The 19,722-nt window shown below is 47.3% G+C and overlaps 1 protein-coding gene across 3 annotated transcripts in view; it reads left to right on the top strand.

Moving 5' to 3' along the window:
- PEAK1 (pseudopodium enriched atypical kinase 1) overlaps positions 1-19,722 on the top strand; it is a 294,399-nt gene that overhangs the window by 238,735 nt on the left and 35,942 nt on the right. For all 3 annotated transcript variants that reach the window (XM_040969691.1, XM_040969690.1, XM_040969692.1), the window contains one exon: positions 18,483-18,676. In XM_040969691.1, coding sequence (XP_040825625.1) covers positions 18,483-18,676 — 194 coding nt within the window. The remainder of the gene's footprint in view (positions 1-18,482; positions 18,677-19,722) is intronic.

Raw genomic sequence — 19,722 nt, 5'->3', positions numbered from 1 at the left:
AGATCTTCCATCCAATGATTCGCCAAGCGACCACAACAGCTGGTGCTAAGCCGATATGAAGCCAGGATCCAGGAGCTTCTTCCAGGTCTCCCACACAGGTTCAGGTCCCCTGCACTTTGGGCCATCCTCTACTGCTTTCCCAGGCCACAAGCAGGGAGCTGGATAGGAAATGGGGCTGCTGGGATTAGAACCGGTGCTCCTATGGGATCCTGGCGCATGCAGGACGAGGACTTTAGCTGCTAGGCTACTGTGCCAGGCCCCATCTTTCTACTACACCAAAATTCATTACCAATAGAGATGGAAGTGCTCCCCCCAGTTTATGACAGAACAGGGTGGTTTCCTCATGCTCCCTCTGCATGGTGAACAAGCCTGTGTCCCAGCTTCACTGCCCCCTCCTGTCTCACGGTACACCTCCCCTGCCTGGCCTGGCCGGCTCTCTGCCAGACGCAGCATGCTGAACCATGGAGCAGGTTCTCTCACCAGTTTTTCCATAGGAAATTGTAAATTAGAATGAAGTCAACACTTAAGACTTTCGATTTTCCTAGAAAGACTCAGGTGAGTTTTCTTTTTTAATATATAGTTCCCATTTTACTTAAACCCACGGAATAGCAACACAACAAGAGTGGTGGTAATGTATTCCTGGGAAGATCGGTCTTGTCACCTGTAGCAGAACGTTGTGTTCCATGATAATGCACTCTCTGATAGACTGTCGTCCTCCAGTAGTGCTGAAATGTGGGGACTGCAGGTTCCGGTTTGACTTAGAAGGAGGCATTCTGAGCAGCGCTCAGTTGGAGTTCCCTAGGAGGGAATGGCAGGCAGATGGTTCTTGCAGATCAATAAGTGACTTAACTCCTAATTAAGTACATATGGCTCTAGTGTGTCCATCCACACCGTGCCAGGCGGAGCCGAGATACCAGGCTAGCCTCTGTTTTCTGGAATGAGACTAAGTCTCACCCTGGGCAACACCCCACCATAGGTGGGCCTGAGGGCAACGTAGGCCTGGGGCGCGGCTGACCCTTCGTTATAACCAGACTTTCTGTATCACAGATTTGGTGGTGCATGGACCAGTTCTTCTACAACTTAGCTATTTTTCACAGGTAACACTCTTGAATCCAAATGGCAGGTACTTGGCCCCAGTTTCACAGTCATCTGGAGGGCTGCCGGCTCCCGTAACCTGCACTCCCAAGGTTCCAGGGTGCACTTGCAGTTGCCACACCCCATACTCTGATGCCGATACTGCTTGTCCCCAGGTGCCCCTTCAGCACCTCTGATGTCCCCACCATTGTAAAGGTGGATGCCGGGGCTGTTGTCCATAGAGGTTGCACAGCGATGGAGCTGCTTCTAAAGGCATGCTGGAATTCTCCCATTTGATCATGACCCAGGCTAAGTAGAAAAAGAAGTGTTCACAAATACATATTTTGTAAAATTTTTATGGAAAGTTGAAGACATGTTTACATGCATTGAAAATGATACAGCATTTACTTTTTCAATAATTAACCAATTTACTTAGATACACCATGGATATTTACTTGAAGCAACTTTGAGAGAAACAAAAAAAAAATTACCCTCAAATGCCAGTGTCCGTGTTTCCAGCTTGACAGCAGCTTGCTCATTAAACTACCACGCTGTGGCTGAAAGAAATAGAAATGGAGGTTCCGAATCTAAACCGTGTGCAATAGAACCATGCTGTACTGGAGGCCAGAGCCCTGGCTCTCAAAGAGAAGAGCTTTGCAGAGCTTTCCAATCCGGGATTGTATGACTCCCGGAGACATCAGCTGAGCAGGTGCCGTCAGGCCTGAGACGAACAGGGGAAGACACTGTTGAAATGGTGGACTTGGAGTTGCCCCAGTCCCCGAGCACGTAGACAGCTTGGCACAGACATTTGCCAGATCCTGGGCGTTGCAAAAAGTTAGCTCCCCTCAGCCCTTGGCGTGATCAGAGCCGAACCGGCCTGCAGGGTGGTTAAATGGGCTTCTCAGGGGTGAGATCCATACCAGAGGTTCAAGGACTGATCGATTTGGCCAGCTGGTTGGGAAGAACAAGGAAGGCAGAAGGAGCGATGTGCGCAAAGTCGCAGGGAAGAGAGTGACCGTGACCGTGGCCAACAACCAATCGTGAACAATCCAGTAGATCTGAGCAAGTCACGCTCGTAGGAGAGAGGGGAGTGGTGGCCACCGGAGAGGCTGGCAAGCGGGCGGAGACGAGTGGCTGCCCGAGGTGTGCCTTCTCCGTTAGACGGAGGACTGAGTGTCAGGGAACTTGGCCACGTTATGCTAATTATTATAACCATATAATATGTAATAATATATATAACATGTAGTTATATAATTATTATAATCATATATTAGTATTATCACCACAGTTAATAATAGTGTATATTTCAAAATTGCTACAAGGAGCTGTTAAACATTCACACCATGAGTGATAAGCATATGAAGTAATGGAGATATTAATTGGTGCCACTCAGTCGTTCCCCAACATGCACATGTATTAACACATCACCCTGCAGCCCATAAATACATAGTTTTCTATCAATTAAAAATGGTAAAAATGTAAACTCTCTAGTTACTCTTAAAGTGTGGTCCTTGGGAGATCCAATAGCGACCACACAAAGATCTCTGTTTTCATAATAACACTAAGGCGTTTGTATCTGTCACCGTGTTGACATTCGCCCTGCTGGTACAAGAACAATGACAGGCGGACCACCTGCACCTTGGCACAAACCAAAGCCGATGGCACCCTGCTGTGCTGGGAGTTTTAATAGCAAGAAAAGCCAGTTTCATTTAAGAATGTTGTTGGTGAAGCGATACATTTTATTAAATCTCAGCCCTTGAGTACCTGTTATTTTACAGTCTGAGTGATGAAGTGGCAACCATATATGAGAGTACTGGTGCTGCATGCCCAAGTGCAGTGGCTGTCTCCAGGGAGCACTCCCATAAATAGTTGGTTCAGCTTGCTAAATTTGAGTTGTGAAGCTGTCCCTTCATTCATGGGACGCGGACCCCTATTACACTATGGTGTCAGCCCCTAGTTTTATTTTCTAATATAAATATTTCTATACTGAATGTTGGTTTTTAAACAGAACTCACACAAACAAGAGTCCTTATGGCTCTCAAGTTTTAAGAGTACACAGCAGGCCAGTACCATGGCACAGCTTGTTAAGCTACTGCCTGCAGGGTGGCATCCCATAGTACTGATTCAAGCCCCAGCTGCCCCACTTCCATTCCAGCTGCCTGTTAATGTCTTGGGGAAACAGCAGAGGATGGTTCAAGACCTTGAGCTCCTGTGCCCACATGGGAGACCTGAAATAAGCTCCTGGCTCCTGGCTTTGGGTCAGCTAAGCTAAGGCCAGCTGAAAATTCTTAAGTTAGCATAATTTGAATATCTTCCTCCTATCTCTTCAATGCTGTGGTATCCATTATATGGGGAATAATAGTACGTAGTGGAAAGAATGAAACATGAGAGGCAAAGATTTGAATTCTGGATGTGTCACTGATTACTGGCTTTTGAGTTTACTTCCCTGAGCTGTTTTCCTATGTGTGAACAATAAATAATAAAGTCCTACACTGTACATATAAGAACCAAATAGATCATGTCTAAAAAATATCTCGTATGATATCTAGCAACAAGAGTTTATTTCTTTTTGTAAGATTTGTTTGTTTTTCTTGGAAAGTCAGATTTACAGCAAGAAGGAGAGACAGAGAGGAAGATCTTCAGTCCACTGATTCACTCCCCAAGTGGCTGCAATGGCTAGTGCTGAGCTGATCCAAAGCCAGGAGCCAGTTCTCCCAAGTGGGTGCAGGGTCCCAAGGCTTTGGGTTGTCCCTGACTGCTTTCCCATGCAGCATGCAGGGAGCTGGATGGAAAGTAGAGCAGCCAGGATTAGAACCCGCGGCTATATGGGATCCCTGGTGCATGTAAGGCGAAGACTTCAGCCACTAGGCTATTGTGCTGGGCCTAGGAGTTTATTTCTTTATAAAATTACACTTAGGAAACCAGAGCTTAAGATCACCATTTTGCTTGATGCTTTGTCCCCATATAATCTTTATTTTTATTAGATACTACTACTACTTGAGAAGCAGACAGAAAGAGAAGAAACATTTCCATTAAACCCTACAACAGCAGGGCTGGAACAGACTGAAGCCAGGAGCCAGAACCTCTGTCTAGATCTCCTGCATGAATGGTAGCAATCCAAGAGCCGAGGTCGTACCTGCATGATTCGCTCACAATCCCCACATGTCCAGATGAACATTTCAGATGAACTGCAACCAAAACAGCAGTCCTGATTTCCCCTGCAAATGTATTCCATCTTGTCTTCCCTTCTTGTTGAATGGCTCACAGCCCATTTCTCAGATCAGAAAACCAGAGTCATCCTTGATTCTTCTCTTTCCCTCCTCCCCAAACATCTAAAATACCGAGTCCTGGGGTGGGTGTTATGGCACAGCAGGTAGAGCTGTCCCTTGGGATGCCCGTATTTCTTGTCAGAGTACAGATTCCTGTCCCTGATGGTCACAGCTTCCTATCCAGTTTCCTGCCAATGTACCAAGGAGGCAGTGCAAAATGACTCAAGTGATTGGATTCCTGTCAGCCACGTGCGTTAAGCCACTGTTTGGTATGTTCACATCCCATACAGGAGTGCTTATAGTTGAGAAGGATGCATGCCCATGTGGACCCCTGATTAAGGTGGACAGGGTCAAGGATTAGGGGCAAGTGGATGAGACCCTTGTTTCCAATTTTCTTCCTGTATCAGGGAAAGAGGGAAAGAGAGAAGAGAAGCCATCCCCACCATCCTGACCGTATCAGTTCCTGGGGATGGGGTACGGTCACCCGATATCATGCCAGGGTCCCTGGTGTGGAGCATGCTCCGAGGGTTCTGCTCAAGTGGTGTTGATAGTTCTGAAATGCTGTTGATTTCATTGCTCCAAGGATGAGGAAATCCCCCCCAATCATTGACTGACACCATCCATCTCGGAGTCCATTCAGCCATATACTTGCTTGTCAATGTTAGGCTGGAGAGTTGTCCAATTTGTTCTGCCCTCCATCCTCTACTATGTTGCTAAATGTCCTCTGTAGGCCCCAGTGGACTGCCATTCCCCTATGTGCATCTGGCCATGCCGTCCACTGCAACTTTCTTAGCAACTGAGGAGGCCCAGTTCTGGCAAATGCACTACAAGGTCAGACTACAGATCTTGCGAATCTCTCTGTGGTTGGAGTTCTGAGTGTAGAGGTTCAGTTGGGGGAGGTCCCCAAAGAAATCTCATCTGAGATGACCTCAGACCTGACACGTGTGCTAGCTGATGTGGGGTCCAGCTCAGTGCATCACCCGCATCAGCCTATACACACACAGGTTGTCGCAGTTGCTGGGTTAGTTTTATCTCCAGCCCCATCTCTTACACAAACCTATGGATGCTGTGGCCCAGCCCAGCTGTGCCCACCACATTCTCAGGCCTCACATATACCAGCGGAAACTGCAGCCTAATCGGAGCAACCCTCAATCGGAGCCCCCACCAGTCCTGCCCCCAGCCATGGTTCCTGCACATGCTAGTATGTACACCAGACTGGTCCAGTCTATCCTGCATCCCATTCAGCTTTTGTACACGTTAATGGGTGCTTCAGCCTTTTTCGGCCCAACCAACCTCACTATCCAACCCACACTTAACGCTGGTGGGTACTATTGTCTGTCTAATCAGGTCTACCCCCAGCCCTGGTTCTCTTGCTCACTGGTGGGAGCTGCAACCCATGAGAGAGGTGTCCATAACTATTCTTAATTAAATAAGCCTTCCAGCAGGTCCCCTGGGATCACCTCTCAGTCCGGATTTTCAGGACTCTCAGAAGCATCTCAGGAATGCAACTCTCTAGCACAACTCGGATCCTGTCCAGATGTCACCCAGTGTCTGGGTGCACCCGGGCTCCCTTAGCAATAAACTCTCCTGTAAAATTCTCTCTCCAGAGAACATATTGTAATATTGTAATATTCCTTCATAATCCCAATGTCAGTCCTCCACTCTACTCCATTCAAGGGCTCAAGAGAATGGAGTCATCAACCATGGCTCCTGAACCAAATCCAGCCAGCTAGTCACCTGTGTGAGTAAATGTAGCTATGCCGAAAAGCAATGCCCCATCTTCATCTTGCACCTGCTGTCTGTAGCTGCTCCCACTGCAGAATGGAGGAGCTGCAGAGCCTCTTGTGTATACTGTCTGGCCCTCACTGAGGAAGCCACTGACCCGTGGATTAACTGTAAGATCAGACTTGTCAGGGATTGTCAGGCACAGTAGTGGCCTATGGCCATTCTAGCTAAATATAGGAAAGTTCCGGTACTCACTATAGCAACCATCCGGGCTCTCTTAATTTGTATGTATGTGTACATCTGTAGTAAAGAAAAAGGTCCAAATGCTTCCTAAACCATATGTGATATCCTTCTTTCTGGAAAGTTCAGAATCCTGAACTATTTTCATATTCCTGCTTCAGTTCTGTCTAAATTTACATTGTCTCTAATTTTTTTATAGCAAAATATCAAAGTCAGCTTTTCTGGCTTAGGATGGAAGTGGACTCAGAAGATATGTAATTCCTACTTCTTAGAAAGAAAATATAATCATAATGAGAGGAAGGGGCAAGCTGCCTGCTCTCCTGGACACATGATTCTTCGCTCTGAGCAAACATGTGAACTCTGGGCATTTGTAAAGATCACATCGACATTTGCCGACTTACTACTCCTCGAGTTTCTTATAGTGATGAGTTCTTGTAGTGCTTTCTGTTAGGATTTTTTTTAATTCCCTTTTAGAGAAAATTGATGATTTCGTACTTCATCCTAATCACAGAAGGAAGCAGAATGGTTGTGTTTCTGTGTACCATGCTGGCAGGGTGGGAGTGGGCGTCCCTCGGGCGGTACTCAGCCATGCTGGCAGGGTGGGAGTGGGCGTCCCCATGGTGGTACCCAGACACCTCACCTGTCTTCCTTCTGGATGGTGATACAACTCCCAAAAGGTAAAATGGGCCGCCCAGAGGCTCACGATGAGCATGTTCCAAAGTGAAGAACCTAGTGACAGTTGGCCATTTAAGTCAGTTTTATTTGCTTTTCATCCCTTCTAATGAATCTGAAGTCAAATTCCAGAACTTTGGGTGTAACTCTCACACCCCTATTATTTCAGTGGGCCCAGCAATGTTGGCCTTACATCCTTTGTCGGAAACTTGGAGTCACAGAAGAGCACTGACGTTCCCCCAGACGCTTGGCACGTAGGTGCAGGGCTACCACCTGAGCCCCAGCAACCAAGTGATCCGTGTTGCATTCAAGGCAGTCTGAGCTCAAGAAGGCACTCCTGCAGCCAGCAAACACCACAGACCTGTCACATGGTGGTTAGCACTCAATCTTGGCATGGTTATTCACTCTTAAAAGCGCTTTATGTGAATGTCGTAATTAAAAATACTCCCATAAATGTCACTGCACCCATTCTACAGATGAATGATGGGAGACAGGGGCAGAGTAGCATCAGTTGCAGAGCTGAAATGGCATTTCTGATGTCTAGGCCCGCCCTCAGGCCTCTAGGACATGGTCTCAGTCAGTGATCATTTAGCGGTAACTGCAGCAGAGTATTGATTAGAGTCACCAGGTGATGTTTATGTTTCAAGGTCTGGTTCCAGAGAAAGCAGTTTATCCACATCTGGTACCTCTCAATGATGATTTGTTCATAGCAAGAAAGAGAAGCCCACCTAAGAAGAAAGTGAGATGGCATTGGCGCCCTAATCAGCCCCCTGCCTGCAACTCTAGTTTTCATGGTGTGAAACAGCCTCAGCAGTCAGCCCCTGGCACAGAAGGGAAGCACCCTCCCCGCTCCCCGCCCCCCATTTCGGGTGCATAGAGAGGTCCTGTTCCTGACTTCTTCGGGGGTAGAGCTCTCCCAGCCCCATTGTTTGGAACCTGCCCCAGTCCCATTCTCCACGGAGGCAGACAGAAATTCCACTGGGTGCCGTGTGTGGACAGAGGGCATGGCGACTTTCTCCAATGCCTTACTGCTGTGATGACCCCCTGGTTTGATTTATTCAGCACCCAAGGGAGCTTGGAGAAGGACGAGCCTCTAGGGGTAGAAAGGCCCTGTGGGCCGTGAGGAGTCTGAGCAGTCTGAACCCGGCTGAGCTTGGGACTGACGAGCTGGGCTGCAGCCAGAGGCTCTCGTCTGGGAAAGCTTGGAATAGGATGGAAGCACGCTAAGGCACTTCAAAAAGGTCATGGAAAATGGGGCTGAAAGGTACACATATTTTTGGAACAAAAATGTCGAAATCCTTGCATGTGTCCTCAGGGCTCGTGCATGAAAAATGTGTAGTATGAGAAAATCATGCATGAATTTCTCTCTTTTTGCACCAAAAACAAACTTCTCTTTTAATTCTGTTTTTCCACAAACTTTTTGAAGTAGCCTAGGTTACTGGGCAGGTACTTGTAAGCTGGTAAGGGGAGCCCGGATGACCACAGTGGGTGCTGTGGGCAGAGGAGTCCAAGGACGGCATGGATGGCAGGAGCAGGGCATCGGGCTCCTCACGTGGGTCTATATGTGCCCACTCTGTCCTCTGTTGCTAAAAGTAACAGACCTACATGGTGGAAGGCTTGGCTTATTTGTGACTTCTTCGTCTGTGACCAGTTAAGTTATTTTCCCCTTTCAGCTTCTGTCTCTCTGAGCAATGATGCTCCTTTAGTGAAAACTTTTCTGCTAAGTCACACCTTCCTCCTCCTGTGCCTGTTGTGCTGTTGTTTCTGGAGGGGACAGTCAGTTCTCGGAGCGTGGTCCAGAATCCCTCAGCGTGTAAATGCAGACCCTTGAACCGTTCCCCGAAACTGCAGAGTCAGTCCCTGCAGCCAGAAGCTGAGAAGCTACATCTTTTACAGGCTCCCCGGGTCGTTGCTGGATATGTTTAACACTTGAGAACCTTTGAGAGAGTGTTTTAGAATTTTGGAGTCACTCGGACCTGAGTTTGAATCCTGCACCTGCCGCTCATGAGCTGTCACCCTGGACAGGTTCCTCGAGCTCTTGCAGATCTGTTTCCTGCTCTGGGAACCGAGGCAGGCTCGTGTTTCTGCTTAGAGGACACACGGTGCAGCGAACCTGCAGCTTGGAATCTCAGCTGCACCATTTACAAGCTGGTACCTGAAGCAAATTCCAAACCTCTCTGGGCCATCATTTCTTCATTTGTACATAGATCATAGCCTGCCTAGTAGGATGTTATGAAACATAAAGGAATTTGTAGAAAGGACTGGTACAGAGGAATGAGATTTCCTGTCCTCCCTCTAGGGACACGATTTCTGGAGATACCTTTTGCTTGTCACAGCTGGGCAGGGGCGGGGATGGGACTAGGCATGGGTAGGATACCTTTTCTTGTCTGCCAGCGGCCATTTTGGTAATCATAACATCATTCAAGGAACAAGCAACATTATGATTAACTTTAAAAATTAGCCTGCTGCAGATTTCTTGAATTGCAAGCCCACCCTGCAGTTTGCCCTGGCAGGACCAGAAGAAATGATTTCACAGGCCCCTGTACCACCCGTGGTAGATCCAGGCCAGAACGACTGGTGTGACTCTGGCCTAAAATGTCAGCTGAGCCACTTTTCAGAAATGTGTCTTAAAATGGGCATATAATAAGCACCGTGTAAGTTTTGGCTACGGTTATTACTGCTGTTCTGGGAACAGCAAGCCTTACTCGGTGTCGTTGTTGGAATATATGTATTTATGCACAGTGCCTAGCCACTTGGTAAATACTGAGGAAGCAATAGTGGTGATTATTATTAGGAAACCAAATATCTATAAACATAATCATTCTACACTTAGAGCAGCTCGAAGAAAGCCCTTCACGATATAAATCATAACCTCTGTGGTTTATTTGTTTAGGATTTTTCAAATGGAGAATGCAGGAGTAATCATTAGTGCCTCACATTTTCAGGCTGTTTTGCCTCTGCCCCTCCACCATCTGCCCTTGTGCTAGTACAGTGAGAAGACCATGCAGCTGGAGTGGGCTGGCACTGGTCAGATCCTGGTTTCGCCCCCCCACGTACCCACACACCTTCAGGGCACCTCAGTGTCCTCCAATGTACAACGCGGAACACTACTGCTCCCGCCTGACTTGTCCCCACCACTGCCAAAAAGAAGACTTTGGGGACCTCACTGTAGCACATAGCTGCTTCCCCTCGGCAGCCACAAGCTGTCATTTCTGCCTGGGACACCAGCTGGGTATCGTTCCATCCCATTCAGCGCTAACACTGCCTATAGAGAATGTCAGATGCCACAGAGTGAGGGCTGTGTCCCCTGCAGGCTCTTTAGATGCCAGATGTAAGCCCTAGGCGGTTCTGCCGGGTGCATCTGACCCAACCACCCTATACGGCATCCCCGACAACTCCCTCGGGGTCTCACAGAGCTCAGAGAACTTGTGTTTACCAGTAGTCTGTGGTACAGGATGTCACAGAGGATGCAGATGAATGAAGAGATGCACAATGCACCTGCCTGGCTGGGAAGAGATACGGGGCATCCATGCGTGTGACCCTCCAAGCCCCTCTGCCTGTCCAGCAGCTCTCCTACCCCCATCCTTTTAGGTTTTTAGGGAGGCTTCATTGCATATGCGCAAATGAATTCTTAGCCATTGTGGATATCTTAGCTTTCCCTCTGCAGAGTCCCAGCCCTCTTAACCATGCCCTGGTCTTGCCGGAGATCAGTTCCCATCCTGAAGCCACAGCATCAGTCACCTCATTAGTTCAGAAAGAGACTTGGGGCAATGATCGCGAAGAGATAGGAAGTGGGAACCCCACGTGTATTTTCACAGTATCACGAGGTGTTTTTAAGAACCAAGGGGAAGCGTGCACAGCTTGTGTGGGGTTGAGTAGGAGTGTGTTCAAGGACTCTGAGGTCCCAGGCTCAGCCCACATCTGTTCCCTCGGGGAGCATGCAGTCGGGAGAAGAGTTCAGCCTGTGCATCTCATCTCGGCACTCTCCGGCTCTAACTGTAAGGGTGAGGGAAGGAAGGTGCTGTGCGGGCGCCCAGGGGAACTGGTCCTGTTGTGGAGAATCAAGGGGCCTGTCTCCTGCCAGCCAGCCCACTTGTCCAGATCCATCCTTCAAAGGGAGCCAGGCCTGAAAGGGCAACACTAAGGGGCCGTGGCACCGCTGTTGAAGACGACAGCCTCTTTCGATCACCCTTCTCCAAAATCAATTACTTTTTCTATTCATTTGCACAGATGCCATTCTGACTTGGTATTGCATAGGGTTTCTAAACCGTGATTTTTCTTAGCATTCCAAGGGTGACAGTGATTTACAGCGGCCTGCATTTTTTTTTATCTACTTGCCTGCCATGCAATCTGGTACCATGAAGACACTTTTAATTTGCCATTCACATCTGTTTAAGGCAAAAAGGAAGGGAGGAAAAAATCTGGATCTGCAGCATCCAAAAATTTTAGTGCATCCTAGGCCTTGCTCATGGCTGCCAGCCTTCCCCGCACCAAGACCTGACCGCATCTACATGCCTGCAGGATCTGCCATTGTTGGACCAGACTCCATGGGACACATTAGCGGGAACACAGCGCACCTCTGCTAAAGGTTAATCTCAGTTCAGGAGAAGAGATGTGCTGTTCATGGCTGCAGGCGACAGGAGGCTTAGCGGTTACTGGGAGCCCCTAGATAGTGGCCACAAGACACAGCACTTTCCTGTCTTGGAATGCCAAGTCAGGATCAGAATCAAGACTGAGAAAGCAGGATTAGGAAATGCCAGGTTCCTGGTGGGGGTGGGAGGGAGCTTGTGATACAGAGATGAAGACCGAGTGGGAGGCCAAGGGGTTAGGGAGAGGAATTGGAGCTTCCTCCCTGCCAACAGATCCCCAAGGTGTGGGATTTGATGACTTGGAGAATTCCTCCTCCTGTGTGGTTGCTGATCTCACTTCTGCCAAGGTTCTCTGCCCCACAACGCAGGCAACAACAAAACCATGAAATTTTGTTTCACATCGGCTTTGGTCTGGCTTTTTAGGGAGCAAAGAGGTTTCAGAAATCACGCATGTGTTTGTTGGACAGCCGAAGAGAGTCGTAGTGCTGCAGAAAGCTGTCAGCGTGCAGCGACTTAGAATACCATGTGCTGCAACAGCAGATGGTTTCTAGAAAGTCTTGATTTTTTTCGTTTACTCTCCCTCTGAAGCTGAATGAAGGTGGCTGAACTTGGAGATAAAGTTGAACTGAAAATGTGCAAATACTTGGATACATAAAGGTCTTTAATCTGTTCTAATGTGAAATTTGATTTGCCTTTTTAAAAAAAAGTACATTCAGACATTGAACAGAATTTTTACAAAAATCTGTCTTGAACGAATTTACAAGGAAAAAAAAAAAGAAGGATTATTTCATTTGATGGTATAATGATTAATCCTACCACCTGGGTAAGCCAAGCAAGCTTCCCACAGGAGATTGCTTCTGCAGTTTTGAATTATGTATGAATATTGCAGACTGATGAGATAGAACCTTCCAAGGGATTCGTTTATGTAACAGACAAATCTGTAACAATGTTACTGTTTCCTTTGAACATCTCACATCCATTCTGCAAGTTCAAAAAACTGAATTGTCTTTGTGGAGATTATGACATGATTTTTTTTTTTTTAAGTGTCAGGTCAGACACACTGAATCTCAGTTTAAAATCGGTCATTAAGAAAAGTTGGCGGAGGAGTTTGAAGTCTCCTGATATCCGTGGAGTATTAGATAACCAAAATTCCAGCGTGCTCAGATCCCTGCACATGGTGCCATGGGGAGCACGTGCCAAGTCGGAGTGCCTGGGTTTAGTTTCTGGCTCTTCTCCTGACTCCAGTCGCTACCAGTGCAGGTCCAAGGTATCAGCAGGGCTGGCTCGAGTCATCAAGACCCTGCCTGCCACGAGGGAGGCCTGGACAGTGTTTCCAGCTGCCAGCACTGGCCCTGGCACAGTCCCCGTCATTTGTGGTCTTTCAGGGAATGGAAGAGCAGAAGAGAGCCCTGCCTTGTCTGTCTCTCTGCCTCTCAAATAAATTTTTTAAAAATAAATGTTTGATGATGTGGAATTTGCATATAACCTACACATATCCTCCCATATATTTTGACTCATCTTTGATTTACCTCTGACACCACCATACAGCAGAGCTGCTGTTTGAATAGCTGTCAAACTGTAATGTCTAAGGGAAAATAACAAGCAAAAACTTCTGTACATGTTCAGATACATTTTTTTTTCAAATGCTTACAAAACCAATTCTATTTTTGTTCTTGTTTTGTATCACCTAAACTACCCTATTTGTGCTTAGCCACCTTGATATATTTGTCTATTTGAAAGGCAGAGAGAGACACCATCACCATGGTATAGGAGTTATGCCTCCTGCAGCGCTGGCATACCATATGGGTGCTGGTTTGAGTCCTAGCTGCTCCATTTCCCATCCAGCTCCCTGCTTGTGGCCTGGGAAAGCAGTGGAGGACGGCCCAAAGCCTTGGGACCCTGCACTCGTATGGGAGACCTGGCTCCTGGTTTTGGATCAGCTCGGCTCCTCTTCTTGCAGCCATTTGAGCCGTAAACTAGCAGATGCAAGATCATTCACTCTCTGCCTTTTCCTCCTTTAACTCTGCCTTCCAAGTAAAATAATTTAAAATTTAAAAAACAATAATAATAATTAATAAAGTAGAAGAAGGCAAAGAGAGCTTCCATCCACAGATTCACTCTCCAGAAAGTGAGTTGGGAACCAAGCACGGGTGCCATCACCTGCTACCTCCCTGAGTGTACCTCAGCAGGAAGCCAGGGGCAAGTCTTCACCCGACCAAAGGACGGCCTGGATAGCAACCGTCTAGTTGTGAGCTTTCTATGTCGCATTTCAGAGTCAAGGATTATTTCATCACGAATGCAAATAGCAGAAATGGAAGTGCTGTAGCTGTCTCTTTGTGATCCATTTAGCACTTGGCAGTTATACGATAGAAATGAGTACTGTACTCTTTAAAAAACAAAATTGGCTGCCCCTGTCATTGTTTGTTATTTCCAAAACTTGTGCTGGAAGTTTGTTTTTCATAAATTCTTCCAGATTTATTGTAATTTTCATTTAAATAAGTTTTACCGTCTATCTCATGAACGGAATGGGGAAATTGGGAATTTTTTCATTTTTCTGCATTATAGCCTTCCTGATGGCGTCATCATTTTGTTGAGAAGGTCAAGGTCACAGAGAGAACTCAGGTTCTGATTCCGTTTTCCTGCCTTGTGTGTTGCACTAACCCCTGGCTAGGGAAATGCTGATGGTGAAGCATGTCGTTTAGAGACACGGCCTGTATCCAAAAGGAACATCTTGGTGTTTTCTGATTTTATGTCCAACTTTGAAATAAACCATTGGACAAAAATTGAATTCCCTTATTAATATGCCTAATGCTAGTTCCCTTATAAAATTAACAATCTAATGCTAGGATAACCTTTTACTTTCTTCCCGTATGACTTGTGCATTTATGTTATTTATATACAGTGAATGACACTACCTTCTCTAATGCCATTCACAATTCATTCACGGCTCTGAGAGCATGTTACTGTCCCCAAGCTTGAACTCTTGGAGCTTCCTCCCTTTTGCCTTTCTGTCCCCATTTTAATCACACAAAGAGCTGTTCTTCCCTCAAGCATGAAGACATGACACACCGATGCGTTTTTTAAAAAAATTCTTAGCTCCTTTCAGGCACCGCTTTCCACTGTAGGTGCAGATTAAACATTTCAGCATCCATTTGCAAACCCATGTCATCTTACTTTCATCAACCTTATTTGCATAGTTCTTCATAGCTGACAATTATTTTTTAATGGGTGGTTTATCATACCAGCGCACTTACTTCAAATGTGCTTATGAAAATCAAGCCTTGTCTACAGTACAGCCTCCACCCTCCACCTCTTGGATCCCCAAAGAGTTAACCAGATTGCCTCTCCCTCTGCTTCCCTCCCCAAGAGGTAATTTGGCATCCTTCCCAGACCAAACCCCTAAGGTAAAGGTCAAGGTGCAGTGGGTGATACAGTGGTGTGGGAGCCGGGCCTCTTCTCACAGATTGCCCAGCCCATGGCTCTCCAGCCCTCCGTGGACTCAGGATATGAACAGCCGACCTGAGACGGCCCTGTGAGAATACCCTTGAATGGGGAATTGTGTGAGTGAGTACAGTGGGTGAGTCTTTTGATGTCTTGTGCTGTTTAGCATCCGTGTTCTGTTTGGCAAAACCTTTGCAGACTCCAGCGCCATATCTCTTGTATATGGAACAGGCCCAGGTTCACAGAAGGAGCCGACCCCTCTGCGCGTTTCACCATGGCTGAGCTCCGCTGTACAGAGCCCCATTGCTGGGAGAAAAGCAGCTGGGCAGGTGCAGAACCAGGGCCGAGCCCTCTGCTGAGCCTCTCTAGCCAGGAGGAGGAAAGCTTGCTTTCAGCAACAACCAGGAGGAACCTGGGGAGGGAAAGAAAGAGGGCAGAGCTTAGGAGTCCCAAAGGCTTGTGGGGAAACCTCTAAAGCCGACTGTAGAACCTCTGCCTGGAAGATGAGGATTTTTAAACCACTTTATTTATTTCCTGCTCTGAAAACAAAAATCATGTAGGCATGTTAATATATTTTTTAAGATTTATTTATTTGAGAGTCAGGATTACAGACAGGAAGGGGGAGAGCGAGAGAGAGATCTTCCATCCATTGGTTCCCTCCCCAATATGGCTGCAACAGCCAGTGGGCCAGGCCATTAGCAAAAACTTGGGTCAGAAACAGACCAGCTGGGACAGCTGACATTGCAGGGATAAGCTTTACCTGCTATGCCACAATGCTGGCCCTAGACATGATTTTGTATTAACTTTTGCCCAGCAAAGAACTTGTTTCCTCTGCTTAAGTCTGTTGACGGCTTCTTGGTGGTGTACCGTCTTAACACTTGATGGCATCTGGGAGTGTCACTTTTCTGTGCTGGTTTTAGTGTGGGAGCAGAGCCCTGTCAGCGCCTTGATTGTTATGATGCTCTGTGATTTTGAGACCCTGGCTTTGTGTGGCGTCCCTCTCCTCAGTGGATGCCGCCAGACAGCACACTGAGAGGAGGCGAGACACTTCCCTGCACTAGTCACCTCCACCCAGACTCACCCCTATTCACTGCCAATGGAGTGAGCCCCACCCTCCTCGTTTTATCCCATAATGGAATTTCCAGCTCACTGATCACTCTGCAGATAGCAGGACCTCTGGCTCTTGCCAGCTTTGAAAAAAAAAAATTGCATATATTTTTGAAGTTGTATATCTGGCAGATTCCAGGGTTGTCCCTTTCTGTTCCGTCATATGCGTAATTTCCACAATGAAAGAGTTAAAAGCCACTCCTTCTTCAGATATGACATTCACAGGTGATATCCCGTCCAAAAGAATCCCTCTATTTTCTGCTTAAGATGTATTTATTTTTATTGGAAAGTCAGACTTATAGAGAGAAGGGAAGACAGAGAGAAAGAGCTTCTGTCTGCTGGTTCACTCCCCAAATGGCTGCAATGGCTGGAGCTGAGCCAATCCAAAGCCAGGAGCCAGTCTCCCATGTGGGTGCAGGGTGACAGGGGCTTGAACCATCCTTTATGCCTTCCCAGGTCGCTAGAGGAAGCTGGATGGAAAGTGTACCAGCTGGGACACAAACCAGTGCTCACATAGAATCCTAGCACATGCAAGGCAAGAATTTAACCACCAGGCCATTGTGCCAGGCCCCAGAGTTCATTTCTTAATGTAACTTGTAAATGTTGCCATGACTCACTACCTATTGAGAAAGCCAGAAATAGTATGTAATCACATATAAGATCTTCCCTTTCTCTCTTGTTAAGATTGATTTGTTTTTATTGTAAAGATAGGGTTGCAAAGAGAAGGCGAGACAGAAAGATCTTTCATCTGCTAGTTCACTTTCCAAATGGCCACAAATTTCCAGAGATGAGCTGATCCAAAGCAAGACCAGCTTCAGGGTCTCCCACGTGGGTGCAGAATCCCAAGGCCTTGGGCTGTCCTCCGCTGCTTTCCCAGGCCACAAGCAGGGAGATGGATGCAAAATGGAGCAGCTGGGACACAAACTGGCACCCATATGGGATCTGGCACTTGCAGAGGGAGGATAGTCAATTGAGCCATCACGATGGCCCAAGATGTTCTTTATTTCTGTTTTCTTCCTTCCTTCTTGCTATCCTTCTCTCCTTCCTTCCCTCTTTCCTTCATCACAAAACTCAGAACAAGGGCCCGGCATGGTGGCCTAGAAGCTAAAGTTCTCACCTTGAATGCACCAGGATCCCATATGGGCGCCAGTTCTAATCCCGGCAGCTCCGCTTCCCATCCAGCTCCCTGCTTGTGGCCTGGGAAAGCAGTCGAGGACAGCCCAATGCTTTGGGACCCTGCACCCGCATGGGAGACCTGGAGGAAGTTCCCGGCTCCTGGCTCCAGATCAGCACAGCTTCAGCCGTTGTGGTCACTTGGGGAGTGAATCATCAGATGGAGGATCTTCCTCTCTATCTCTCCTCCTCTCTGTATATCTGACTTTGTAATAAAAATAAATAAATCTTTAAAAAAAAAAAAAAACTTCAGAAGAAGAGCTGTTAGATGTGTGGTGGCCTGAGAATGCTTTCCAGTGGACAGGAAACCCTTTCAAGATGCTGATTTTGAATGTATTCCATTGGTCAGCCCGCTTAGGTTTTCTAATAAGGCCAGTTTTCTCCACCAACATCCAATAACCCTTCCAATCCCCATGTACTTCATAGCAGAAAAAAAAAAATGCCATCACTCAGGCAGGTTGCAGAGCGGGATGAGAAAAGGCAAGCAAGCAGGCAAGGGTAAAGCAGGATTGATCAGACACTGGTGTGCAGCTGCCGGCTGCTTCGCATTCGTATGAATTGATAAGGTTAATCTGAATGCAGTGCTGCTTTTGCACTCACCCTCCCTTCTGCCTGTGTGTAGGTGGGCCCAGGTCAGTGCCCTTTCCCACTGGTAGGAAGACCTTTCTGGCCCAAAATGTTGCTTGGCCTCCTTATGCAGATGGTCTAATCTGGGCTTTATTCCTAATCCTCTACTAAACACCTTAGCGTGTAGAAAATATACTAAGTAGAGTAAACACTATATAGTGAAGAGATTCCTATTTGCTGAAGCATTAGAGTTCCATAGGACAGTACATTTGCTAAATACTAAGTACTTAAGTAGATCTGTCTTTAACCCATTCAACATTCAACTCCCTCTGCCACCAGCACTGCTACCACTGACCTAAAAGAATTGTTCTCCTCCTTGCCTGTCATTCTTAAACCTTCTCCCCCACCCCACCCTGTCCCAGCTCTTTGCCTTCCTACAGCATTCATGCCTCCTGCATGTAAGGACCAAGGTAGGTACAAGGACCCTTTGGTATTCACAAAAGTGAACTGGGGTTTATGACCCAAAGCTGTGAGTATAGAACCAGTGACTGATACATTCCATAAATCAAAATGTTGACAGAAAATCTTGACTCCCAGGATGACAGATGGTCTGATTTGTTTTTAGTCACGTGACCCATGAGGCGACAGAAGACTTTTCTCCTCGGGATCCAAGAACAGTCGTTGGGAAGCAGGATGGCAGGGACGCCACTTCCGGCTCCCCAGCATTGGCCGTGCCCGAACTGGAAAAAGAAGAGGAAAAGGAAGATGCCGCGGATCCCCTGGACGCGAGCTCCTGCTGTGCCACATACAGCAATTTAGGTGAGTGCTGATGTCACATAAAAGGTGTGGAAACTTGTGCTTCTTGGACCCTCATCATATGTTCCATTGTCCTGGACTGACAGTTTGATTGAAGAAAAAATATCCATGGAGCAAAAGTTGAGCCTCTGGAGTCATCAAGTAATATTACCACAGACCAGGGGTGCTGATGGGGTCCTGGCTTTACGGCCTTCTCTCACCTGGGGAGAAAATGGTGAACTTGATCATTTCAGTAGAGTATGTTCGATACAGTAAGCATGTAACACGTTATAAAACAGAAATTGTGTGTAGATGCCTTTGTGGAGATCATTCGTAAATGATTTCACTGGCGGACAGAGTTTCCACCAAGAGGTAGTCATGTGAGCAAAACTGGGGCGATGTGGAGGAGCTGACTGTACCTGGGCACCACCACCGCTTAGTGTTGCTGAAAGATGCAGTAGGAAATTAGCATACGTTTCAGCTAAACGGTTAGACTTTGTTCTGTTAGTGATGGGCGACGTTCAAAGGGTTTTAAGCGGGGGAATAGCATGATTCGATTTCTATTTCAAAACTTCTCCTTTGCGGGCTGCCACTGAGGATGGATTATTCATGGATGGGAAGCCTGGTGGTTGGATCCTCTTGCAGGTGTGTGTGAAGGGTTGAGAAAGGGAGGCCTTGACTCAGACAGTGGAAGGCACAACCAGGGCCACATTCAAGAGATACTCCGGTGAAAAGATGCCCGGGGTGGATAATGCGCGTAGCCATTGAGGTGTCCCAGACTTCAGGCTTAGATCGAGCAGCCCTCAGGGAAGGACGGTCCCCATCATTGGCAAGACCTGGGTGGAGGCTGGCGGCCTGGAACATGTCTCTGCAGGGGACCTGAGCCGATCATGCAGCAGTGCCTGCCAGGGCCACAGCCCCTCTGCTTTCAGATCCTTGCTCTTTGTGAGCAGGCCCAGTGGCATCTGATCTCTCTTCCTCTTGTAAGTTTCACGCCATTTCCTCAGGCTCTCCTCCCTGAAGTTGGGAGGGAGGTGGGGCGCGTGCACTGCCATGAACATGGCAGTAGC

The sequence above is a fragment of the Ochotona curzoniae genome, unplaced genomic scaffold (genome assembly GCF_017591425.1).
Source record: "Ochotona curzoniae isolate NIBS_2020 unplaced genomic scaffold, NIBS_Ocur_1.0 scaffold_4701, whole genome shotgun sequence".
Classification (NCBI taxonomy): domain Eukaryota; kingdom Metazoa; phylum Chordata; class Mammalia; order Lagomorpha; family Ochotonidae; genus Ochotona; species Ochotona curzoniae.
The sequence above is the reverse complement of the archived record's forward strand: the minus strand, read 5'-3'. Positions and strand labels throughout refer to the sequence as shown.